General features: G+C 30.4%; 4 protein-coding genes across 5 annotated transcripts in view; 3 read left to right on the plus strand and 1 right to left on the minus strand.

Annotated features, from left to right (window-relative positions):
- Nucleotides 1-16,552, plus strand: part of LOC114928585 (uncharacterized) — a 35,538-nt gene extending 18,986 nt beyond the window's left edge. The window contains exons 2-3 of one of the 2 annotated variants that reach the window (XM_085489479.1): nucleotides 8,389-8,586; nucleotides 12,860-16,552. In XM_085489479.1, the coding sequence (XP_085345605.1) occupies nucleotides 8,389-8,586; nucleotides 12,860-13,215 (554 nt within the window). In that variant the 3' untranslated portion in view covers nucleotides 13,216-16,552. The remainder of the gene's footprint in view (nucleotides 1-8,388; nucleotides 8,587-12,859) is intronic. The other variant, XM_085489480.1, reaches the window with a different exon arrangement.
- Nucleotides 16,553-18,155: 1,603 nt separating this feature from the next.
- On the plus strand, nucleotides 18,156-18,482 carry LOC146719816 (histone-lysine N-methyltransferase SETMAR-like). Its single transcript, XM_085489475.1, has one exon. It carries the CDS (start codon nucleotides 18,156-18,158, stop codon nucleotides 18,480-18,482), a length of 327 nt encoding a protein of 108 aa, XP_085345601.1.
- A 2,969-nt stretch (nucleotides 18,483-21,451) lies between these two features.
- On the plus strand, nucleotides 21,452-24,055 carry Ccm3 (programmed cell death protein 10 Ccm3). The gene is made up of 5 exons (XM_029299827.2): nucleotides 21,452-21,734; nucleotides 22,201-22,378; nucleotides 22,498-22,630; nucleotides 22,708-22,872; nucleotides 23,733-24,055. Exons 1-5 carry the CDS (start codon nucleotides 21,663-21,665, stop codon nucleotides 23,815-23,817), a joined length of 633 nt encoding a protein of 210 aa, XP_029155660.1. The 5' UTR covers nucleotides 21,452-21,662; the 3' UTR covers nucleotides 23,818-24,055.
- Nucleotides 24,056-24,481: 426 nt separating this feature from the next.
- Arpc5 (Actin-related protein 2/3 complex, subunit 5) lies at nucleotides 24,482-26,446 on the minus strand. The gene is made up of 3 exons (XM_029299828.2): nucleotides 26,181-26,446; nucleotides 26,017-26,089; nucleotides 24,482-24,900 (listed from the first exon to the last, which is right to left on the minus strand). Exons 1-3 carry the CDS (start codon nucleotides 26,339-26,341, stop codon nucleotides 24,661-24,663), a joined length of 474 nt encoding a protein of 157 aa, XP_029155661.1. The 5' UTR covers nucleotides 26,342-26,446; the 3' UTR covers nucleotides 24,482-24,660.
- Nucleotides 26,447-27,249: the final 803 nt, after the last annotated feature.

Below are 27,249 nucleotides of genomic sequence, written 5' to 3' on the forward strand. Positions count from 1 at the left end.
ATTTGACCAATTGCGTTGCTCGAGTCTTATGGCTACGGTTACAGACAGCCGAATCAAGCAACGTGATTGATCGAATCCTTATGTTACGGTTATGTTTACGGTTACGGAAAGTGTGTGCGAAGGTCCTTATTCTTTAATATTGTTTTTATCTCCAACGTGATCCTGATAATCCACATAAAAGAAAATCGTACAAACAGTATTTTTCTATACATTAAGGCTCCTGGCTCCTCGCCGACCATGTTGGAATTGTGACGTCAGAAACGAGAAAACATGCTAAAAATTCTTGCGTGCCATTTTTGCTATACAAAGATATTTCTGAAGAAAGATATTTATGAAACATTACTTCAGATAGCTTTGGCACACTTTTAAAATAGTCCAAAAATTATCTTTTTCCTTTTATAATCAATTAACAACTGTAAAATGACTGTACTTGATCTTTGCACATCTGCAGTCATTCCATATGACAAAGTCTGATATCACGATCATTTTACAGTTGTTGATTGACTGTCTATGGCCCGTATTCATAGTCCTATCTTATATTTAAAATCGTCTTAAGTCTGGTCGGAGGTTGACTTAATTAAGATCCCGTTCAACCAATCAAATGGCTGCGTGGCGACTTAAAACGATCTTAAATATAAGATGGACAAACTATGAATACGGGCCTATAACTTTATATATGCTATAATTTTAAAACACTCAACTTTAAGGTATGTGTATTAAGACTTTTTGACTTAGAATGAAACAAAGAATACGCATTGTTTCCGTATGGACATCACGTTGCGAAACACCTTGTATATGATTTAAGACAATTTCCTTAAAATTTGGGAATAGGCTACGCCTAACCATTACTTTTTGTATTTTTTATATTTTTCATGAACATTCATCCCAGGCAGCACAATGACAGGTTTTAAAAATCTGTTAAAAATCTACATATTCGACGTTTTGTACGTATTTAAATCCATATTATAAAGTCTTAGACATCTTTAGGAGATTTTAAAAATATCCAGTGTTACTTTTCTGGACAATCGAAAAGTGTTCATTTTAAGAACTAAACGGATTAAATTTGAATCTGTTTCGAACATTAAATGTATTTTCCCAGACAGCACAGAATATTTATAAAATATTTATAGAATATTTATAATAATTATTTTAATATTTTAAAAATATTTATTTTAAATATTTTATAAATGTTTTTGCAGTCTTAGATTCAGTAGATCATAAATATTTATCATAAATATCAGAAAATATTTACGATAAATATTATGGTAAATATTATAAATATATTTATTAAATCATTTTGATACAAATTTTTTTTAATTTATATTTTCTTTATATAATAAATATACTCAGTAAGAAATCATGAGTTAAAAAAACATAATCAACGATTTTTTAATCAAAACAATCGATTGATATAGTCTAATCTAAAATTTGATCGATTAGATGTTTTTGTGTTTTTCAAACTTTATTAGTCATTTATAATGAGTTAAAAATGTTTATAAGTAACTTATTAGACATTTATTTTAAAATAGAATATAAAATTATAAGATACACTGAATATATTTAGAGTAGTTTAACAAATAAATTTACGTACACATTGATATATACGTAAATTTATTTGTTAAAAGACATTCTGTTGCAGAATTTAGCTCAAAAATAGAAATAGTTTTGACATTTTTAATTTTATTAATTTCCATTTTTGCCACCCTTATATAATTCTCACGACGAAAATCAAATACGAGAAAAATACGTCACAGCGCTAAATGACAAAACTAACAATTTAGTTAAAAAATATTTACAAAATAATTAATAATAATAAATATTTATCTTTACATACCATAAATATTATATGAAATATTTAATCTATGTTTTAATAATACAATATGTTAAATAAAGGTTTTTATAAAAGATTTTCAAAATATTTATATATTTGAGAAAAAATATGTATTCATAAATATTCATGATTCTTTATCATAAATATTGTGTGCTGTCTGGGTCCTAAAATAAATATATATATGGTTTATACATATATATTGTATATCAAAAATTAGAGCTAATCTAGAAAAACGTATGTCATATTTGGAATCAGGGACCTTAAAGATACTCTAAAATTGATCTAATATAATTGACAATAAAGTCAGAGTTAACTAGTGTAATTTAAATCGCAACAGAATAAATATATTATAATAGTAAGATAAAATGCTAGAAGAAATGATTCTGAATTCTCTGTTACTTTATTCGCAATTTAATATGGAGCAATTCGCGCCGCATTCCTTTCCCTTCAAGTCTTGCCGCGCAAAGATGACGAGATGACCGCGCGACATGTAAATAACAATTTAACAGCAAGCGACCGCCGAATTCCACTATACTCTGTTCAACAAGAGAACGTATACGGATCGGACGTTTGTCCGTTTCGGGCAAATTTTTGCCCATCATGTCTTTCCCTTCACTTATTTAACTTGTCAGTGCTTACAATGAATGACACCAGCAGGTTTCCAAAATATTGGTTCGCCGGTATCTCTTTCTATTTTGATCATTTATACGCAAATTGATGCACGTTCTAACAACATTGTTATTATAGTGTGGTATTGTTGTATACACGAAAACATCTTATTATTATTTTATATAAATGCATTCAGATTTTATTTGATTCAAACACGTTTTTAATTTTAATTTTATTTAATATTTCAGAAAGTTATCTTAATTATATATAATATACAGAATATTTAAAATTATATTTTAATATTTAGTAAACAAATCATATTTTTTTTCCTCTCCATGACCTTAAAATTTTAACAATCGTTCAAAAATATTCTGTCACTGCATATTGTTTGCCCATGATGTTTGTATCATATTATCGCTGATCTTGGTTTTTATATTGTTATTTTTGTACAATCTGAATAGTTGTGTACACTATAAACAATAATAATTTATCTTTTAATTGCTTTTGCCAGTATTTTTGAACAATCGTCAAAATTTTAAAATTATGGGGAAGAAAATGATTTGTTTATTAAACATTGAAATATAATTTTGAGTATATATTCTGTTATAATTAAGGTCGCTCCCTCAAATAACTTATTAAAACAGTAAAAATGTTGTTTCAAAGTCTAATAATACCAGGTGTATGCATAAGTCTTTTCCGGTTTTTTGGTAAAAAAAAAACACGTAATTTTCAAGGGAAATTAATTTTTTTTTCTTCAAAATATTGGCCATCGGCTTCTACATATTTCGCCCATCTTTCAGGTAATTTATGAATACCATGCCAGAAAAACTGCTTGTCTTTTGCGGCAAACCATTTGTCGAGCCATTTTTTAACTTCCTCGAAATTGCTGAAGTGCTGCTCTGCGAGCGCGTGCCCCATTGATGTGAAAAGGTGATAGTCAGATGGCACCAGGTCTGGGGAGTACGGCGGGTGCGGAAAGATGTCCCATCCAAGCGATTTCAAGGTGTCTTTCACTGGTTTTGCTGTGTAAGACGGCGCATTGTCGTGTAACAAAATCACTTTGCCATGTCTTCTGGTCCATTCCGGTCGTTTTTCGATCTTTCCCATTGCTCCTAAACGTCTGCTGATTGTTTCTTGTGATACATGTAATGCTTCTGCTAATTGCCGTTGAGTTTGAGTTGAGTCATCATCCAATAACTCCCGCAATTGCTCGTTTTCGCATTTTTGTGGTCTACCAGAGCGCTCACTGTCTTTCACATTGAAATCACCACTTTTAAATTGTCAAAACCATGTCTTACATGTTCTAATCGATGAAGCGTGTTCACCATATGTTTCTACCAACAAACGATAACTTTACAAAGCCTTTTTCTTTTGATTAAATAAAGAAAAGCAATGCGTGCCGCAAATGCTCGTTTTCAGGCACAAAACGCGACATGATCACTGAACGATAAAACAAAAACGCTAGTTTTTGGCGGACTCAACTTATGTGTGTTTGTAGTTTTATGTCAGACGAACAAAATGACGTATGTGTTAAATTAATACGCTGCGTACTTTTCGCTGGGGCCATCTCTTAATTAAACCGGAAAAGACTTATGCATACACCTAGTAAATCTGAACACGTCTGTGACGTATATAGCGAGATATTATCATCGTTGTGTATCATATATCAATGTAAAAAATTCTGAACAAAGCAATGATGATGAAGTTCAGAATCGTCTCCTCTCGCATCTCATTTTATTACATGACAAATTTGTACTTATGTATGTCAACCGCACATGTCGTTATATAAAACTCACTAAAAAAAGTTTTCATTTACTGAGACTTAAATTATCTATCCTTACCGTTGAAAAATTCCCTCCTTTCATAATCGTTTTTTGTTTAACAAAAGGCGTACGTGATTCGTAAAATGTAGAACGCTATAATTCTGACGATGAGGTCGTAACTGGCAAGAAATATAATGAACATCTCTCGTATACAGTGTATGTGTCTCTTTCTATTTCTCTTCATTCCTCTTCTCTCAAATTCCTCTTTCCTCTCTTGCTTTCTTTCTCTCTTTCTCTCTGCCTTGTCTTTAATTACACACAACCTTCAATGATACGATGGATCAACAAACGAAAAACGGTCGTGTTTACACAGAATCATTATCCTGACGGCAACACATAAATTGAGCATTTCCCGTGATTTCAAAATTATTTACTAATTTATACGTAAAAATAAAATTGATCGAGAAGCGCGTTTATATAGCTCTTTTATAAAATTATTTATCATTTAATGCGTTAACATAATATATACTCCAATATTGTAATACAATTTTTTATTTCTCCGTGTTCCTTTCAGTACAATATAACATTTATTATATTATAAGAAAAAAGAAAACATATTGATTGTAATTGCAATTTTTCAATATTAAATAATAAAAATTAAATAAATTAAATAACAGTAAAAATTACGAACGTTTTATACGTATAAGTTCAATATCAAAAAGGCTCAGATAAAGATATTCCAACTTGTGTGTGCTATATAGCAATATATTATAATATATTCATAACATATATTAGTAAATTATAGTGTATCAGCAAATTATACCGCATTTAACGTGTATTAGACCGGATTTGCATTTAACGCAAAAGCACGAATCGTAAGGTGTTCTTACCTATACATGTAAGTAACTCTGACCATAAAGCCAAATCTGGTCAGACAACGGTAAGTAGTAGGTAATCGTGTCAGGGTGGAGACGCGAGTTTCTGGTGAGAATTGAAAGACAATCGGCTACACATATCTTGCTTTATAAGAAAATGTAATAGCAATATCGGTGTTACTTTTAAAAAGGAAAGCTTCTTCGTGCTTCTCGATCGATTTTTACGCTTCGTCACTTTGCAATGTCTAACATAATGGGCTGAAAATAGAACAGCAAGATATTTATCATACGTATAATTCAATAGAAGAAAAAGAATATGTATTTTGCATTAATCCTTAATTAGTCGCGCGGGATGCAAATGGTTGCATTTTAAATTTTATGTACATATTTAGGTTATGAAGTTAGTCATTTAGGCTTTATTAGGTTAGATTAGATTAGGCTAGGTTTACGTTAATAAATTTTTTTGTTATGTCTTCACATATATATTTGTGTTATTTAAGAAATGTTAACATGAATAAAAGGTAATACATACTTAAACATCCGAATGATTTATTTCTTGATCGAAATAATGGGGCTGAGATCATTTATAATATGACTTTGATTAGACACGATTAATTAAAAATTATGAGAAATTTCATCTATATATATATATATATATATATGTATATAATTCGATAAAATAAATATATTTTTTTAATTATAGGATTACGATAAGTTAATATTTTTTGTTTCTGAACCGTAAAATATATCCAACTTTTGTAATTATTATAATCGATTCATCGATTATTTTCTCATATATTCTCGATTATATTTTTCTCGACTATTTATTATTGAATTATTTTCTTATATGTATACTCTTTTTATTTCGTATAAAAACGGATGCTGTTACGCATAGATAAAAGTTTAAGGACCGTAACGCGATCTTTGACTTTTATGAACTCGTGAAACTTCTCTTCCAGGCTGTTCATAATTGAAACTACTTCGCGCTACTTAACACCAACATGATTCCCTAAGAATAAATTTAACTTTGAGAGCGAAGTTATCAATACCGCAATAGGTAAAAATAGCTTTCAAACATGCTACACGTTCTTATTGTTACTAAAAAAGCATTTGTGGAAATTGCTTGGAAATCGAAAATCTTTACTTTATCAATTAAGTTTTTTCTTACATATCGTATATATTCAATCAATTCTAAATAAATAATCATGAGAAATTTTTGTTTATAAATATGTTAATAATTATAATTAATAAAATATTAATAATTATTTAATATATTAATAATGATATAATTATTATTATTATTATTAATTTCAAAGTTATTATTATTAATATTATTATTGTGTAACATTAGTATTCAGTTAATATTTTATTAACTATGTATTATTTTTTTCTTCGTTAATACTAAAACTTCGTTTGCACAATTCAAAGACAAGTTTTTCAGAACACTTGGGTAATAACTTATCGCTCTCGACACGGTTGATCTGTTAATAATTACGAATGTCTGTTTCAAGCTAATTTTTTTATTATCTTATTTATGCTCAAAGATACGCGCAGCGTATCAAGAAATCGGAGCAAAACTGACGGCGAGGCTGATCGACTTGGCCTAATAAATAGCACATGAAGTTTCTAACACTGCGATGCAGGTTAGTACGAGTGACAGGCGGAGTTGTTTGTTCGGCGTTGCGACATCTTTAGCCCTGAGATTTCGCACGACATAATCATACACGCGTATATATACTTGCGTCTTGTTTGGGAATGCGATTGAACGGCATAAATAAATTGCATAATATTCGAAAAATTTCCTAAGGAAAAGAAAAAAGTGATATATATATATATATATATATATATATATATATATATATAAAAGTCAATAGCGTCACTTTCTTTCCATCTTAAAAAATTTTACTTTTATTTAAACATTTTTTCTGCTTAATTTCAGACATTTGGCTTGGGGAAATTAAAATAAAACATTCTGCACATTGATGCATATATATAGATATATATATATATATGCATCAATGTGCAGAATGTTTTATTTTAATTTCTCCAAGCCAAATGTCTGAAATTAAGCAGAAAAAATGTTTAAATAAAAGTAAAATTTTTCAAGATGGAAAGAAAGTGGCGCTATTGACTTTTTCTTACATAGCAATTTTCAAGGTCATTTGTTTTTTTAAATCGAATTACTTTAATTTTTTTATATTATTCGATTCATCGCAATATTTACAAAAAGTTGTAGAAGTAAGATAGTCAAAAAGTGAATAAATTGCGAGATATTTTATATCTTAATATTACATGAACTATGAAATATCTCATAAAATATTCATTTTCCGATGATGTTACCTCAATACTTTAAAATAATGAGAGAAATCACTTACAATTAGTGTGAAAAAACACATAGTTGTTTGTAGAAATATGTAATTTACAATTAGCAGCTACATACTTTTTCTTACAACAACTATGTGTTTTCTTTACACTTTATACCATTCTGTACATAAAAGTATTGAGGTCAGATCATCGAAAAATGAATATTTTACGAGATATATATTATAATTTATGTAAAATTATATGTTATATTGAAATATAAAATATAGCTCGCAAAGGTCGTCGTAAACTATTCATTTTTTGTCATCCTACCCTAATAACTTGTTATGCAAATATTGCGAAGGATCGATTTACATTTAAAATAATTAAGATAATTTCATTTAAAAAAAAACATAAATGTGTGTGACCTAACCTTCAAATGACCTTGAAAATTATTCTCTAGAAAAAAATTAGTAGCGCCAACTTCTTTCTTCCTCAAAATACAACTACTATTTAAATCTTTTTTCGTATTTTGCTTAATTTCAGAGATATTTGCTTGGAGGTATAAAAATATAACATATTATATACGTATAATAAGTAATTAATATATACGTAATGTGAAGGAAAGAAAATCTTTTCGATATCGAATTGTAATAATCATATTTTAATGAGATTATGTTCGAGAAAAAATATTTAGAAATATATATATTAAATATTAAAAACATAACAATTTTAAATATAAAAAAAATAATCAAGCAATATATAATCAAATTACTATTAATATAATATATAAAATATATAGTATAAATATATTATATATGTATTAATATAAAAAAAATAATCAAGTTATTGCATTATATATTCCCAAATGTATATGAATCCTTTTAATAGTACAATATATAAGCATAAAGTGCATAGACACTTCACATACATACAGAGAGACTAATCTAAACATTCATGCATAAAGTTAAATGTGCAATTAATTAATTGATTGCAATTTGTGTCGCAGCTCACGCGGTGTCAAGTTACAGCATCGGTGCTGACAGACGAATGGAGAGCAATAAAGCCGTTCACAGCGTAAACGAGAATCGTCACTCGGGCGACTCGAAATCCGACGATGATAATGAGGAGACGGTCTACGTGATCGAATTCGGAAGGAAAGAGGAGAACGCGAGAGAGGAAAAGGAGAGAGACACGGAAGAGATCGGTAAGAAACATGAATCATTTTTATTCGTGTGTGTGTGTGTGTGTGTGTGTGTGTGGTGCGTGCGTGCGTGTGTGTGTGTATGTATGTGTGTGTGTGGTGTAAGTGTGTGTGTAAGTGTGAGAGTGGGTGGGTGAGTGTGTGAGAATGTGTGTGCGTGCGTGCGTGCGTGCGTGCGTGTGTGTGTGTGTGTGTGTGTGTGTGTAAGTGTGAGAGTGTGTGTAAGTGTGAGAGTGTGTGTGTGTGAGAGTGAGTGGGTGAGTGTGTGAGAATGTGCGCGCGCGCGCGCGCGCGCGCGTGTGTGTGTGTGTGTGTGTGTGTGTGTGTGTGTGTGTGCGTGCGTGCGTGCGTGCGTGCGTGTGTGTGTGTGTGCGTGTGTGCGTGTGCGTGTGCGTGTATGTAAACGAGAGGGTGACTTCATGTAATAAACAGAGTATCACAACATTCTCACTATCGCAAATCATCGCACTTCCTGCTGCAATCAACAAACACGTTTGTATCATCACTCAGCGATATTTTTTTCAGTGTTTTTCGCTGATACATGCCTCTTTTCGCACTCATGCTTGTGTACAATTTTTTTATATTTGCGCTAACATCAAGCTTTCAAGAAGTCAGCAAAACGCTAAAAACGAAACTCTTTATGGAATTTTCAACATTTCGCTAAATATTTACATAATAATAATTATATACCGTCGTACTACGGTTCTATATCGTATTTTCATTTTTCTTTTTCTAATATTTTTCTCTATTATTGTCAAATTCGAATGTGAAACGCGACATTTCCATTTTTATGATTCGGTGTTAACGTAATTCTTTGTAAACAATTTAAATATATAGCCAAAAGAATGTAGCTACTTGTTACAAATTATATACTTTTTCTTAAAAATAATTGTTTTTTTGCATCAATTAATTTCTTTTGTTATTTTGTGCAAAAAATATTAAGGTAAAATCATTGAAAATAAATATTTTATGAGATATTTTATAATTTATTTAAAATTATGTCCTACTAAAGTATAAAAATATCTTGTAAATTATTCACTTTTTGGTTCTGTTATCTTTATGATTTTTTATACTAAATATTACGAAAATCAATTTATATAAAAATAAATTAGAATAGTTCTTTATTTTTAAAAAATTGAATTAATCTTCAAATTAAAATATTTTAAAATAATCCTATTTAAAGTTTAAGTTTATCAATATTTTGCCCTATCAAAATCTTTTCACTTTTATATAAAATATTTTCTCATTACACAGTTACAATAATATTCGGCTACATTAATTAAAATGGGATATCCTGTATATATACATATATAATAATTTCACCAATCGAAACTATATATTAAATATTAATAAATCTAGAATATTTTAAATATAGAAACTAAAATAGATAACACAATAAATTTTTGTTAAAAATAGTAACAAATTTTATGTAATTTACATGCCAAAATTAAATAATTATCAATTGATTATTATAATAAAAAAATTATATCTCTCGCACATAATATTAAAAATAAAGGGATAATATATATTTGTAAAGAATTTACGACATGTTGCATTGAAATCATTACACTATAAAGACTCGAGTTTATCGCCTAATAAATTCGTAGACAAACGAGATCTGAAGTCGCAAGTATAAACGTTCCGCTAAAATCACGATTGCAGAGAATAATCCGTGCTACTTCGTGCCAAGGATTTATGCAAATTAGTGGTCGTTTCATCTTCATTTACATCGTCTTTCCGAGTTTCGCCTGGTGTACGTCATGCATTAACAGCAATTGAGAATGTCGTTTCCACGCGCAGAATATCATTGATCGGAAAAAGAGGTGTGATTGTGAAAACTTTTCGCTTAATATTTATTCTGTAACCGTGTCAAAATTACGAACATATTGCTTGTACGAAATTATTTATTGTTTTCATTTTTTCGTATAATTTACCGATTTTTTTCACGCACCTAAAGTGTAAAAATACGGCTGCGTAAGATCACAAACAAATGAAATATTGGCAAATATAATATGCAAATTTTGGCATTTATATGTTTAAATAAGTAATATTTCTGAATATTTTTTTGTCGGTACTTTAGCAATAAACAAGCGATGTATTTTTAAATTCGACGCTTGTCTCGGGTTTCCATTTTAACACAAACATCCAAAAGAATAAATCATTGTGAATAATAAATGAAAACGCGTCGGTTTATATATTTAATATTTTTTAAGATATTTTTTGTTCAAATCTACGAGTCTCCTAAATATTCGCCATATATAGCATAATTTTGCTGAAAAATTTCCGACATAACATAAATGGCTATGGTTCCTCATAATCTTTGACTCTATAAGACAATTCTTTGATTCTAACGGAACTGATTCACATGGGTAAGAATTTTCTGAACTTTTTAAGAATATACATATATAAGGAAAATATCCAAAAATGATATAAAATTTATAGAAATTATGTAAACTGTTTCCATTTTTATATTTAAAGCTACTATCAATTTAATTCACTAATTCATTCAAAAATTATTTCAATTTAAATTTTCACTATAGTTTTATACATAATCATCACGAAGATTCATTACTATGCAGATTGTACTACGTTAAAAATATCGAAAAAATTGTACTAAATTCAAATTTTTTACATATATGTATAATTGAAATTTTAAGGAACCATGTTGCAAAATTACATTAACATGCACTACACTGTTTAAAAGGGAATAATAATAATTTATTGAAAAACTTTGACTTTTTCTCAGGTTACATTAACCAACACTAATTTTGCTGTCAATTATATTACATTAATTATATATGTTCGATTTTAGGGTAACTTTGTGTCACTGATTCCGAATATTGACATTGGTTTTCCTAGATTGGCTCTAATTTTTGAGATAATGAGTGTTTCATGAAAAACAAAAAAATGTAATGATCAGGCGTAGCCATAGATATATTATATATTACATAATATATTTATGGGCGTAGCTCATTCTCAAATCGTACAAAAATATATAATATTTAATGGCATATTGTATTCAGTAAAATAACATAAAAACGAAGTAAGCTGATTCAGATAATCACAATTAGTGCTGCATAGGAAAATGCTGTTTGTATGCGATTTTCTTTTATGTGGATCATCAGGATGACGTTGGAGGTGAAAACAATGTTAAAGAATAAAAAGACAGACCCTGTTGCACATATCAGCAGCTACAAGTCGTATTGGAGTAAAATCATAATTTCATCAATTATCTCAAAAAACTAGAGCCAATTTAGCAAAACTGTTATTTTTAGATTCAACATTCCCAAATCTCCTTTCTAAAAAAGACATGTTATTGACATTGTCGTCGTTTTTCCGCGATGCTGATTGGCTGGCTCAATTCACGGTTGTTATGTGTTATATTCAAAACATAGAGCAGCTGTTGAGAGGGTTAACAGTTTGACAGTTGTCAAAATAAAATTAAATAAAATTACAATTATTAAAAAGTTAAATCTCACACACATACATTACAAAAAAACGGATAATGGCGCGCGCGAAGCGCGCGTCGTCTAGTATCCTAAATATCATCTTTGGCAACTAAAACATCTTTGGCAACTAAACAAAAGTGGTTGACCAATGTTATCATTCGGTAGCACATTGTGAGGACTAGGAAATAAAACTATAGTATAACAACTTCCTATAAAATCCACAGCATGTGTGAACAATAGCTTGTTGCTAGCTTTTGTTTCCGATTGTATTAGTACAGTCATTTAGTAGTTTTACCCGGAAAGTTCTCCGGGAGTTTTGATATTTAACATTTTGATAGATTTTGAGGTGCCCTTTTCGAATTTTCACTTTGCCACCTTGTATCTTTGCCGCTTGCACCGCCATATTTGAAAAATGGCACTCAAAAGCGATTTTTCGACATCTCTTTTCCGGCTGATTTTACAATATGAATAGTTATGTAAGAAATCAAACTAAAGGAAATTTTCTATAATTTATGTCTTTATAATTTTTTTGTAAAACAAATAGTTTCGGCGTACAAGCGTCACAAAGTTTACAAGCAGCAAAGATACGAGGTGCGGCAAAGTGAAAATTCGAAAAGAGCATCTCAAAATATTAAATATCAAAACTTCCGAAAAACTTTTCAGGTAATCTCCTTTTTTAGCACCAAATGACTGGCACTGCTATTTTTGTTAAGCACTCTCCTCTATTCTGTTGTTACGCTTTTTTATTAATCTCCTTGCATAAGCTTGTATATAGCTTGAAATAATTAACACATTTCCGATCATTAACGAGAGCTACCCGCTCACAGGTCCCCGTTTTGTTGTAGTCAACGGCGACCTGCAGAGTCCACTGGATCCATGGTCGATAGTTTGGTACATCGGCTCATTCGGCGGGCTGGTGGCGTTCTTCCTAATCGTCAGCTGTTCCGAGTGGTGCTGTCGTCGAGGCGGGCGCCCCCTAGCGGTACCTTACGCCCAACGTGCCGAAACGATAAATACCCCCGGAGTTACGGAAACCCCGCCGCCACCCTATCATCTGTTCGCGCCGCCCTCTTACGATTCCGTCAACTACGGCGAAATCGTCGACAAGACGACCGGCGAGAAGCTGGACATCTACGTGATCTCGGTGCCGATTCACAGACCAATGATGCAGGCGCCTGCGTAGAAGATCTTGAACGGATCATCCTCTTGGCGAGGATCATCGGGCTCAATCTAATCCAACGATCGGACCGATCGATCGCGAAGAAACAGTCTCGCGGATCTATTTGTTCAAGTTCCCGGACAGTTAACAGACGTTCGAAAGTGATCGTTCGAAAAGGAAGCCATTTTGGACGCTATCGTTACAATGGTATAACGAAAAAGTGACTATTATGTGTGTCTTCGCTGTGTGACATAACTAAAAGGTGTTATTAAAAATAACGCAGAAATGGTAACACCGAAGCGTTACCATTACAGATTTTACGAATCCTTTTCCACGTTTCTCTGAAAAGTGCCAAGTTTGCCGAATCGCGAGAAAGAAAAATTGTCATTCTATACGTGTCGATCTTAGGAAAGATCGCAATGACGACGATGAAAAAGATTAAATTCATCGAAGAAAGCTTTGATAGTTTTAGATGGAACGATATATTATATACATCGGGAAATTAATTTTTCATTAATTACACGAGGAGATTCTATAGCTTTATCATAGTGAAAACTATTTTCTTGGAATCAGCAAAAAGAAGAATGACATAACTAACATTAATGGATAATGTTCTGAATCAATGCTTGCAAAGAAGAATTATTTATCGTAACGTGATATATTGAAGACTATTGAAGATTAGATGATACACTCGATGTATGATCAAAGTCGAAGAATCTTGTCCAAGATAAATTATAAAAAATTGATAAAAAATAGAATAGTTTTTAATGGAAAATACATTTTCGTGTGAGTTCTTTGAATTAAAGAATAATACACATTTTAAAAAATATTGTTAAATTGTAAAGTAATAATTTTTAATCGGCCTATAAAAAACAGTGACAAGTCGATTCGAAAATGCGACCAAAAATCGTTGCGTGGAAATGTTGAACTTTTCACATGTACGACGTATTTTAGAAAGCAAGATTAATGGCAGGATGTACGAATATTTAAGAACACTTATTTATATATATTATAAATAAATAAAATAAATTATATTCAAATCAATCACTGCCATTCGAAGTAGAATAATCAAGGTTCAGATATAAAATTTAAATTTAGTATACTGCAAGGTTTCTTTTTTACCATATTAATATTGATTTCTAGAGATTTATAAATCTCCATGTGTCGTATACAACGATTTTGAAAAATCCCCGACAATCGACAATATATATTGTCATTGATTTATCGACTATCGTTAGCAAATTGAACAAGACGTGTTATTATAAGTGAATTGTGAGAACTTGTAGACTTATACGTGATATTGTCGCATGGCGATTGGCCCCAATCGCCTACTGACTCCATCAATTAAAAACGATTAGTGGAGATTATATATATAAATCGACTGCCATGAGAGAAGCGTCTCCTCGCAAATAAAGCGGCAAAAATAATTTAAGATAAATAGCGCGAGGATGTGTGTATTTATTGCCGCGAGGGACAACTGCGACAATGTTTGCGATAAGGGTATAGGCGCCATCGCGTGTACAGCAAAATGCGAGCAATCAATTACGACGCGCTAATTAACGTTCACGCTCGCGAGTAATCATGAGCAGGGTCTCGGTGCGACCTTTCATGGCCAGAATATGGCTTCTGACGCAACTGGATTCCGAAAACACGCAAAAAAGTCGATAAATATCAGTATGAGTGTTCGTTCTAAAAAAATTCCATTATGACGAAATCCAATATCGAATGTGCCATGTAATTTTCTCTCTTCGGACTAGAGGATTTATATTTTATTTAACTTAATCGTGTGTGTATGTGTATGTTTGTGTTGTGTGCGTGTGTGTGTGCGCGCGCGCGCTTGAAAATATCGATATTAAAGCTATATATTAATATTGAGATAAATAATCTTATCGTATACAACAAAAAAAAGCCGTGTAAATCGTTGTAAATGAAAGTTTATTTATGCGCTAAGGATAAAAAATTGAAAGATGAGAATTTTTTCCCAAAATCTATCTAAAGTTAATTTATATATTTATATAAAACTACAAAATATATATATACAAGGTGTCCGGTAACTAACAGACCAACGATTACAAATGGATTCTTTGGTCAATTTGGGAACGATTTTTCCTCAGCGAAAATGTCGAAAAAGGTCATCATTTTTTACAACTTTCCAATATTTGTCATTATGTATCTTTATAACTAAGCCTCAAATTAAAATTTCATTATAAACTCTACCTGAAATTAACTGAAGAATGTAATTATGTTAGACTTTTAACTCCAAAACGTTTAGTTTTCAAAAAACCCATTTTTTTCAATCGCTTATAACTCGAAAATTATTGACTTCTCAACATTTTTGCTAAGGAAAAATCGTCTCCAAATTGGCCAAAGAATCCGCTCTTAATCATTGGTCCGTTAGTTACACCGGACACCCTGTATATATGGTGTGTGTGTGTGCGTGCGCGTGTGCGTGTGCGTGTGCGTGTGTGTGTATAATCTGAAGGCTAAACTGTTTATATTATATTGAGAAAGAAAATATGAAACGATTAACTAACTATTAGAATTAGACAAAGAAAAATTCTAAAATGTGCAACATTTGCAATAATCTTTCAATTTAGTTTTTCAAATGTAAAGTACGTGAAATGCAAAGTAATTAGCAAGTATAAAACTTGTACTTATGTGAAAAAAGGCATAAGTATTAAAATACTTTTAGCAAATTGTGAAATTTAACTTTAACTTGTAACACTTTAATACAATGTCAATTATAGTAGTATAATTACGATTATATTACAATTACTATAAATCACCCAATTATTATGAAAATGATATACTATAGATATATATTGTACAAATTCTAAATAAAAAAAATATTCATTTTTTTTATTTGAAAATATTTCGATTTATATATCTGTATCTGATTATGAAAAATCCGTAAAAATGGTTTTTATATTTTTCCAGTTTTAATTTTTTTAATAATATCAAATAAAACTGTAAAAATATATTTGCAAACACTGTGATTCACCCGTAACAAATACAGATAGCTAGAAATTATCAATTAAATAGATTATGAATGCGATCTCGTTCTCAGTAGTGTGTTGTCCTTTTAAAGTGAACAATTTGCCTATTTTCCCGTATTACTGTTACACAATTCAAATATCATTATTATTATTATATGTAATTTTTACTCTCGCCTGTGCTTGCAACACATTCCCGTATTGTCAAAGACGCATCGCGACCGACTCATATCCATGAGACTCGCAAAATGACGGCGCGCGCGCGCTGCTAATATTTATTTTTTATACTTTTATACACACGCTGTTTATATACGTATTTCGATGTCCCTATATACGTTATCAATAAAATTTCTTTTCTCATATAAAAAGCAATTGTATTACTTACATTGATTACCATATATAATAATTACATTTTTTTATGATTATATTTTTTATACAGAATGTCCCATTTAAAAAAATATACTCAAATATATCAAAAACGTCACGTTGCAGAGAAAAAAATGTTTCGAATAAAAGTAACTTGATTTTGGGAAAGAAATTGACGCTGTTGAGCTTTTCCTAAAGGGTGATTTTCAAGGTTATTTGTTTTTCTAAATAGAATCACCTTAATTTTTTATATAAATATTGATTCCTCATAATATTCACTATAAAAATGAGGGTACGATAGCCAAAAAGTAAATATAGTTTACGAATATTTTATACGTTACGAAATATTTTATACTTTAGTTTGACATATAATTTTATATAAACTATATGAATAAATATCTTATAAAATATTTCATTTTCCTCGATCGTATCTCAATACTTTTATGCACAAAAAATAAGGAGGTATTAATTAGTGTAAAAAATGCATAATTGTTTGTAAAAAAAATATGTATTATGTATAGCTACTATAGTTGCAAATTAATGCATTCTATAGAACATTCTATAAAAAACAAAAATAATCTTCAAATGACTTTGAAAATCACCCTTTAGGAAAAAATCAGTAACGCAGCAATTTTTTCTCCTTCAAAATCGAACAACTTTTATTTGTAACTTTTGAAACGCGATGTTTCTGATATATTTGAGCATATTTTTTTTTAATGGGACACCCTGTATATGTATTTAAAAACAGGTCAAGTAAGAGCCAAATACACGTCAGTTTTAAGAAAAAAATAATTTTTCATTGAAACTGATTTATTGTTCTTAGGTACTAATTAATTTGTTTTTACATCCTAATTTATTTTAATTAAGGATCGACATGCAAAATAAATAATAGGCAAAAAATTTCGAGTAGAGTCTTTATAAACTCAAACTTCGAACCGAACTGATATTGCAAACCTCGCGTGGTGAAAACATAATATGAAACTTGGGTTTCAGTATTACCACCAACGAGGTAACAGTACCTCGTCAGTTGGTATTACCAACGATGAGAAAATAAATTTCAGTCTTTATATAAAAAGTATATACATCCATGTATTTATGTTATTTGTAGTACACGCACATGCATAAATTGCATAATCATTTTTTTCTCTATTAGCAACAATTTGCAACATAAATTTCATTGCCAATTATATTCAAGAAAAATCGTGCGAAAAACGCAGATATACATATAAAATATATAGAACGATGAATGAGAACGGATTGAAATATATAATAACTATATATATACATATATTAATAAAATATAATATATAATCCGGCTGTATACTTGCATAAAAATAAGACTTTTTTAAATTTGTAATATATATTAATTATAACTACTGATCGAGAGAAAATTTATAGCAACACAATATATACAAGAGTATATATAATTGTTCAAAAAGTCATTGCGTTTTTTTCCAATAGATAGCGCTGTCCACATTTATTTGTATCTGAGCGTGCCATGAATGTCAAATTTACGCGCATTTTGTTGTTGACACTTAACCTAAAAACCAAAAAAAAAGTTGACGCAATTTAGTCGAGTTTTGTGCTTGCAATTGTGGTTTAAACATGGAGAATTTTGAAGAGCATATTCGCCATATTTTGCTTCATTACTTCAAAAAAGGGAAGAAAGCAACTGAAGCAAGGGAAGAGTTGCGTCAAGTTTACGGCAGAAATGTCATCGAAAAACGTCAGTGCCAGAACTGGTTCGCCCGATTCCGTGGTGGTAATTTTTCAGTTAAAGACGCTCATTGCTCCGGTAGGCCTTCCGAGATTGACGACGATAAAATCAAAGCATTGGTGCAAGCAAATAAGCATTCAACGGTTCGGGAGCTTGCTACCGCTCTAAAAGTGTCCATTGGAAGTGTTCATGGGCATTTGAAATCGCTTTCGTGAAGAAGCTCGATGTTTGAGTACCGCATGAGTTGAAAGAAATTCATCTGACAAAGCGTATGAACGTCTGCGATTAACTCACCAAACGCGAAGAAAACGATCCGTTCTTGAAGCGTATGATCACGGGCGACGAAAAATGGATTGTCTACAACAATGTGAGCCGAAAAAGGAGTTGGAGTAGGCGAGATGAAGCACCGGAAAGGCAAGCAAAGGCGGACATCCACCAAAAGAAGATGATGCTGTCAATCTGGTGGGATGGGAAGGGACCAGTCTTCTATGAGCTGCTTCCAAAGAATAAAACGATTAATTTCGATGTCTACTGTGAGCAGCTACAGAAATTAAGTGATGCCATCGCACAAAAACGTCCCGAGCTGATCAATCGTAAGGGTGTGGTGTTTCACCACGACAATGCGAAACCACACACAAGTTTGGTCACTCGGCAAAAATTGTTGCAGCTTGGTTGGGATGTGTTGCCACATCCACCATATAGCCCAGACCTTGCGCCATCAGACTTCCATTTATTTCGCTCCTTGCAAAACTGCTTGAATGGTAAAACGTTTGCTTCTGAAGATCTCATCAAACAGCATCTTGACAAGTTTCTCGCAGAGAAAGATAGGAAGTTTTATGAACGCGGTATTATGAAATTGCCCGAGAGATGGCAAAAGGTCATTGAACAAAACGGCCAATATATTATTGATTAATGTTCATTACGTATATTAAATAAACGCACCTGAAAATCAAATAAAAAAACGCAATAACTTTTTGAACAACCTATATATATATATATATATATATATATAGTCTTGTGCGAGAAAACATATTTATTAGATATTACAGATTTCACCAATAATGCAGAAATAACATATTTGAAATTATAGATTCCTCATTCTTTTAAGTTATATATCGGTAAAATATAGATCTTGTACATTTTCCATATTTAAATAAATAAAATAAACGTACTTGCGAACCAAAAAATTCTAATAAGATGAAACTTTTTACACACATATAAAAAGGATAAATAGTGAAACTATACTTTTTATAAGCAGTACAAAATGGGATTTGCTCATTTCGTCGGGGAATAACGACATGAACAAATCCCAGTTCGTATTGCTTACTCTTGTACTCTGTACTCCTATGCTGCCATTGTAGACCCCGCTTAAGGGGTTGCCGGAGCGTTGGCCGAACTCCGACGGGTTAGCACCACACATATCTAAACATATGCACGTATACACATATACACATGATAGGTTAGCACCACACATATCTAAACATATGCACGTATACAACACATACGCGTAAAAATGTTTTTAATATATAACTTTTTTATTAGACTTGCAATCTCACTTTTAATCGTTTACTAATAATTCTTCATATTATCCTTACCGCGCATACTATATTTCATGCACAGACAAATCGCAGAACTTTTTTTATTAAATAAGTATTATTACGAACTGACACAAAGCAGCCGATAACAAAACTGTAATTTTTGATTTTTATATGATTTATATATGCAAACATAGCTAGCGCGATCTGTTTTTATAAGTACTTTAATCGTGGAAAAGGATTTATTGATCAGTATAGTCAATAAAAAGTTATATAAAAAAAAACTAAATATTCTCGCATTCGATCGGTAAAAACATCATCCGGCATCCCCTTAAGACGATCTTAAATATAAGACCTGACTATATATGAATAATACCGGCGATAGACTGGATTTTTGCTTTCCTCGATATATCTCGAAAAACATATTCGATATTAAAAAGTTTTACACAAAAGTTTCGTGATAATAGTATATTGTGTATCAAGTGCGGAAAGTTGACAATTCACGAGTGCGGGGGATGGACGCACGAGCCGAAGGCGAGTGCGACCACCCCACACGAGTGAACAATTGTCAATCCGCACTTGATACACATACTATTTTGTATTGCAAGTGCAGGCAAAGTAGCTGTTTCGGCGCGTTTTCTGTGCGCGAGGCGGCCGATCGCACGCCGCCATCTTGCCGCGGTACGGTGGGGGAATAGCCGGTTTCAATACATTTCCTACGGCTTGAGCCATATACAATGACTTTTAACGCGGCTCAGCCGTAGATAATGGCTTTGAAACCGACTTATTCACTCACCGTGTCGCCGCTAGATGGCGGCGGGGGAAATCGGCCGCTTTCGGCACAGAAAACATGCACCGAAAGTGCCACATTGCCTGCACGTGTAATACAAAAATTATTTAATCCCATTCATAAAATTTTATAAAAATAATGTTTTTTTCTAAAATAAAAAAAAAGTATTAATATATTATTTTTTCAAACTTTTACCTGAAATTTTATTTTATCTCCAATATGCTTTTTGATATATCGAAAAATTTAGAACTCTGGGCAATAACTGAAAACTTAAATTCGTCATCTGTGTATATATAGGTATATCCTCTTACCCCAAGTAGAACAGAAAAGTTAAAATAATGTCAATTTGATGTCATATATATATATTGACCAAATTTGATCAATATATGACGTCAAAATGATTATTTTGATTTTTATCTGTTTTACTTGGGACACGTGTATAATTAAGTTTCAAGATCAAAATTTTTCGGGTTTGCGAATATAATAATAGCCCAAATAATAGCAATCTAACGTCAAAAAGACGTCATTATAAACGTCAAAAGATGTCATTAATCAAAAAACGTTATTAAACGTCAAAAGACGTCACTTTGACGTCAAATAACGTCAAAAAGACGTCCCTAGAAAAATAATATTTATATTATATATTATTTATATTTTATTGTTATTTATTTTATTTTATTTTTATTATCTATTTTATTTATTTTATTTTATTATTTATATTTTGATTTAATTTACATGATATTTATATTTATACTTTTAATTTATATTTATGTAATATATTTATATTTTTTATATATATGTATTTTTTATTTCTAGGGACTCTAATCCATTCATTCTATTTTAGACTCGTTATCGGCTAATGTTGGTAGCGCTGAATAACCTCATTTCCGCGTAACTAGCTCCTATTGTGAATTGTGACAGCTGTCATAGAGAGTCTTCGGCTGGTGTAAGGAAGACAGTCGCGTGTAAACAATATCGTCGTTCGTTCGTCCTGAAACAGCCTCGACTTCGTCTTTCCTCTCGACTCACTGTATTTTTGACGTTTCGAACGACAACACACACTGTGAAGGATGACAATGGGCGATGAGATCCCAGTTACATCACTGGTTCTTCCCGTAATATTAAGACCAATATTAACCAAGGTATATTATCTCGTATTGTTTATAAATATGTTATCGTTCAATCACGATCATTTTTGCACTCAATGATTCATATACATATATCGGTGATGCATACTTTCCAAACAATGTAGAGGAACAAATGGATATGAAAGAAGTTGAGTGTTTTTGGCGATTTAATGTATTAATTTTATATATTTTTTTATATATTTTATATATTAATTATTTCCTTTTTATATTTATTTTATTATTTTATTTTATGATTTATATATTAACAATTTTATACATATATTAATTTTTCATTTTATAAATTAAATTATTTTTATTTAATATTTGTTTATTTTTTTAGTCTAATATAACTAATTTGATACTTAAATTACTTATACTTTTTATTATACTTTGCATTTTTTTTAGTAAACAAGAATTTCTTGATGGATGTGGTTAAGGATTTCTTGTTAAAACTGATTGTAATAGTGCAAATTTTTTACAGCTCGAAAGACAAAATGTCATGGCAGCGCAAACTCTGCGCACAGCTCTCTCTAAAGCAGAGAGCTCCCATCCTGGGATTACACACGATTTAATTATGGGTATAATACGCAGAGCAGAACTCAATCTTGATATGAATGAGAGTGTTTTACGATTGCAAGGTGCTGCTTCTGACTATGACGGTAAGATAAATATGTAGAAAATGTTATTTATTATTATAATCTGCTATTGCGAGTTTTATATGTATGATTTTTTTTCATTATTGAGAAATAAATTGATTTATTTTATTTTTGCTCATAAGTTGTGGAATACCGTTCAGCGCGTTCAGAAGATGCATTTCAAGAACTGAATCGTAAATCTACTTCCTTGAAAAGAATACTTAGCAGAATTCCTGATGAAATCACAGATAGAAAAACCTTTCTTGAGACAATCAAGTTCGTATAACATTTGCATATGTATACACAAACTAAATTCGTAGGATATTTTGTATTGGCTATATTTTCTTTTTCAGAGAAATTGCAAGCGCGATCAAGAAACTTTTAGATGCTGTGAATGAAGTCACTGGATTTATACCTGGCTCAGCTGGTAAACAAGCATTAGATCAACGCAAAAGAGAGTTTGTAAAATATAGTAAAAGGTTCAGCAATACATTGAAGGAGTACTTCAAAGAAGGACAGTAAGTACATAAATTAATGACAACTTCATCAATTCTTTTTTCCTAAGCTTATTACAAAAGAATATTTTATACGAAAGTTGTAGGATTTCAAGGGAGAAAAAAAAATTGGTGTTACTGACTTTTCCCTCTTTTCAAGATCATTTAAAGGTCATTTATATTTTTTTAAACGGAGTTACCTTAATTTTTTTATATAAATCGATTTCTCGCAGTATTTACTATAAAAAGTTATAAGGGTAAGGTGGCCAAAAATGAATAGTTTACGAGATTTTTATAGTTTATTTTAACATAATTTTACATAAGCTATGAAATATCTCATAAAATATTCATTTTTCATCGATTTTCAGTATTTTTATGCATAAAATAATAAAAGAAATCAATCGATGATAAAAAAATAAATAGTTGTTTGCAAGAAAAAGTATGTAATTTGCGACGAACATTTATGTATTTGCATTCAGGATTATTAAACTTCCAAATTTATATTGTTCGTGATAATGGGTTTGTTCTTTACTGCTGCATTGGTGAACTAATGTACACTGGTGCAATAAGTTGGAGTGAAACAAAATATATTTATCTCACTTTAACTTATTGCACTAATTCACCAGTGCATCAATGAATTACAAACCCAATATAAGATATTTATCCATTGTCATCTGGAAAATATGGAAAAGTCAGGGAATTTCAAAATTTATTTCTGTGGCAACCTTGATAATAATAAATGATAACAATTAATTTTTAAAGTAATAAATTAAGATTTGCAAATATAAAAATTGAAAATTAAATATGCAAATTAATTAATTAAAAAATCAATGACATGTCTTATTCATATTCATCATAATGTAATATAATATATATTTTTTCAGAGCAAATGCAGTATTTGTGAGTGCACTATATCTGATACACCAAACAAATATGATTATGCTTACAGTAAAAGATAAATGTGAGTAAATCACAATTTTGCAATAAATTCCCAGTGTGGAATGTGATAATATCACAAGAGTCAGATAATCCATAGATATTACAACCTGCTAATCTTGCATATTCTATAACAATAGAACCTAAAAACATCTGATATAGAGGAATTAACATCATTGTGTTTCCATGTTAACTAATTGAACCATAGTTTTTGTTACATATATATAAATATTATATATGAAATAATAAAATGTTGGTATATTATTCCAAATTATTTATACTTTTATTTTGTGCCAATTCAAATGTCATTAGTCGTCAATTCTCATTGTAATGGTCAATAATAGTATATATACAATGAAAAATGTTCAAATATGAGAATGACTTTATTGTTGTTATATGAAAATAATGTCATATGTATAAATATATATATATATATATATATATATATATACACTCTTTTAGTTTCTTATAGCTCTAAAGAGTATAAAATATAAAAGTGAAAGACATCAGGATTTACAAAGATTTTGAGATATTATGATAATGAAATTGCGTTTATTACAAATATTTGAGTATTAAAACAGCAAAATATATCTGTAAGTTCTTTGCATTTAAATAATTGTGATTATTTTCATTTATACTCCTTAGAGCAAAATAAAGATAACAAATGGAAAATGTAGAGGGATTATTTCTTCAAATGTACAAGAAATAAAAATTACTTTATTGATAACAAATGTACACAAATTTGTTATATTTCCTATACGGAAAATTGTGTGAATGGCTTTCCTATCTACATCTTCATATTAACAATGATGATGAATAACAGTAAGAATTAATGGTAATTACCGTAATGAGCATTACTGCAAAATGTACAAAACTTCAAGCCCGCTTGCTGTCGGAGAATACACGAACAATGCAACCAACGCCGCTTATATTAAATACTTTTTCATGCCAAATTAACAAGTGACTACTGCTACCTTCTGTCGGAATTTCGAAACCTCGATAAATGTACTTCATTAGAACATCCACTAAGTCACGATCTAATTGTGCTAAGCAATCGTCCATTTGATTCGACTTTATACTTAGAAGCACCTTCTGTGTCAAATTCCGAGCACTGTCCTGCAAACAGACATATTATTTCACATATTTTTGTACATAAAAATTTATTTGCGTACTTTCTATAAGTTTTGTAAATTATATATATATATTAATTTCCATATAAATACAAAAGTTAGCAGATGATTTTAAAACAATTTATTAAAAAAATTATATAACTGTTAAAAAAATAAAGCAAATTCTCGAGAATTTAAGCACTATATAAATTCATCTAAAATAAAACTATTAAAGTAAAATAAAAAATCAAATATTAACAAGAAACTCTGAATATAAACATTAATTAAAGAATAAAGAAAAATCAATAACCAGTGTAAAAAGAAATATATATATATATATATATATATATATATATATATATATATATATATATATATATATATTTTCTTCTAATTGAGAGCAACAATTTTAACTTATAGATTCATATTTTACGTATCAAACACAAAATTATGAAGTTTCAGCTAAATTGATGAAGAAGCCCCTCTCCTTCACAATTATCCAATTTATATACACATTTTTGATATATAACACCCCCTCATTTGACATTTAAAAAATTATAAAAAAGTATATCATTTTACAAGAACCAAGATTGGGTAAGTTAATGATTTTTTAAACCAAGTTAAGTTAAAATTAGTTGCTTATAAAATTAAGTTAAAACTTGCATGAATAAAAAATGAACTCTGTTAAAGTTAAGATTAAATTAACTAAAGTTAATTTTAAAAACATTTATATTAAATTTTGTGTTTGTTCATTCTTTTAAAACTTAAAACAAAGAAATTATGACTTTTATATAAAAATATATTTTTTGTAATAACAATTGATAACAAATGAACATAAAAATTAATAATACTTTGATTTAAAAACATTACGTTTATAACTTATAAAAAACAATAATAGCATTCAGAGATAAAAAAAATTGACTGGTCAAAAATAACTAATTGAAATTAAAAATCAATACATTTTAAATTAACTAAGCTAAGTTAAAAGTTATCAACTTTTTAACTCTTTTCAAAACTTAACTAATTAACTAGTTATTACCCAACCCTAGCGAAAGCACGAAAGAAACGAACAGTCATCGCACTCATTGTCAGTCAGAGAATGCGTGTTTTGAAGTTAGGTTACCTTAACTTGTTGGTTTTTACACTCCAGCGGCGCGGACTTTAACACCGAAATCAACGCCTCCGCGTTCTTACCCTTAATAAAATGGAGTTAAGGAAAAACTAGATCGCTGAAAGAAAGAAAAAAGATCACTTCCATCGAACACGAAAGAGCTTTGCAAAGGATATTGGCTGAGAAGTGTCAGAATTTCGTTCTCATCCGGACCGGTGGGCGCGCCTACGCCAGCGTCGGCGTCCTCCTCTTTGAAATTGTTGTCGCTGTACTGGTCCACATCGATCTTGCGGAACGCGGTCGCCGAAGTGTCCTTCTTGCCGTCGTTCCTCGACATCTCGGCGTTTGTGCGCTTGAACGTCTCTACGTTCACGTTCGCGTTCACGCCCGGCTTATCAAAATCGAACGGCGCCTTGAATCATGCACAGAAGATAGATAGTATAACTACATACAGAAGTTGTCCCCCGACACGTAATCACAGTAGAACCAATATGTGCACTCCACTCTTTTTTCTGGTTTGCGTCGATCCTCCATGTTTTTGGGTGTAACCAATCAGATGCAAGATCAGTATGATGCTCAGGGGTGCGTTCGTAAACCTTACCCGCTGAGGTATAGGTTAACTTGACGGGGACTAGTCAGTGAACGTGTAGGGACACATCAATCTTCAAGGACTACCTAAAGTTTATGAACGATCTTGAGGTAAAACGATCGCGTAATATAAATTTGACAAATATAATTATCATCATATTATTTTGAATAATTATCTTCATCACTATGTTTATTTGTAGAATTCTAATGTAGATGAAATTTAATCTTAGTTTAATTTACTTTTAATTTTTTTAATTTGTAGAATTAGAATAAGATAAAAAGTAAGTTAAACCAATAAAATTGAAATTAATTTGCGTTAAAGAAGTAATATATAATATTTAAAAATAAATGAAAAAATCATACAAATTAACAATTAGTATTAATAATCTTATCGACTTCTAATATTACTATATATTTACCATTCATTATTCAATATTCGAACTATTCACTATAAATATTGCATATTTTAAATAAATAAGTATTTTTGAAAATATAAAATAAAATATTTTAATTTTTTTTTAGCAAACTATATTATACACGAAAGAAAGCATGAGTAGTGACAGAGAAAAAGCAATTATTGGCACGGCAATATCAATAGGAAAAAAACTTTTGTCCAATTACGAATTTGATTCCGATTCATCATTATCTGATAGTGAA

The sequence above is a fragment of the Nylanderia fulva genome, unplaced genomic scaffold (genome assembly GCF_048542155.1).
Source record: "Nylanderia fulva isolate GAGA-0341 unplaced genomic scaffold, ASM4854215v1 Scaffold85, whole genome shotgun sequence".
NCBI classification, from domain to species: Eukaryota; Metazoa; Arthropoda; class Insecta; order Hymenoptera; family Formicidae; genus Nylanderia; species Nylanderia fulva.

What these genes read in the sequence shown, in the direction of transcription:
- LOC146719816 (XM_085489475.1), top strand. Translation starts at nt 18,156, where the DNA reads ATGGAGAATTTTGAAGAGCATATTCGCCATATTTTGCTTCATTACTTC.
- Ccm3 (XM_029299827.2), top strand. Translation starts at nt 21,663, where the DNA reads ATGACAATGGGCGATGAGATCCCAGTTACATCACTGGTTCTTCCCGTA. An exon ending in ACCTTTCTTGAGACAATCAA is followed by an intron (nt 22,631 to 22,707) that starts GTTCGTATAACA and finishes TTTCTTTTTCAG; the next exon opens with AGAAATTGCAAGCGCGATCA. An exon ending in GAGTACTTCAAAGAAGGACA is followed by an intron (nt 22,873 to 23,732) that starts GTAAGTACATAA and finishes ATATTTTTTCAG; the next exon opens with AGCAAATGCAGTATTTGTGA.
- Arpc5 (XM_029299828.2), bottom strand. Translation starts at nt 26,341, where the DNA reads ATGTCGAGGAACGACGGCAAGAAGGACACTTCGGCGACCGCGTTCCGC. An exon ending in ATTCTGACACTTCTCAGCCA is followed by an intron (nt 26,090 to 26,180) that starts ATATCCTTTGCA and finishes CCATTTTATTAA; the next exon opens with GGGTAAGAACGCGGAGGCGT. An exon ending in GTAAAAACCAACAAGTTAAG is followed by an intron (nt 24,901 to 26,016) that starts GTAACCTAACTT and finishes GTCTGTTTGCAG; the next exon opens with GACAGTGCTCGGAATTTGAC.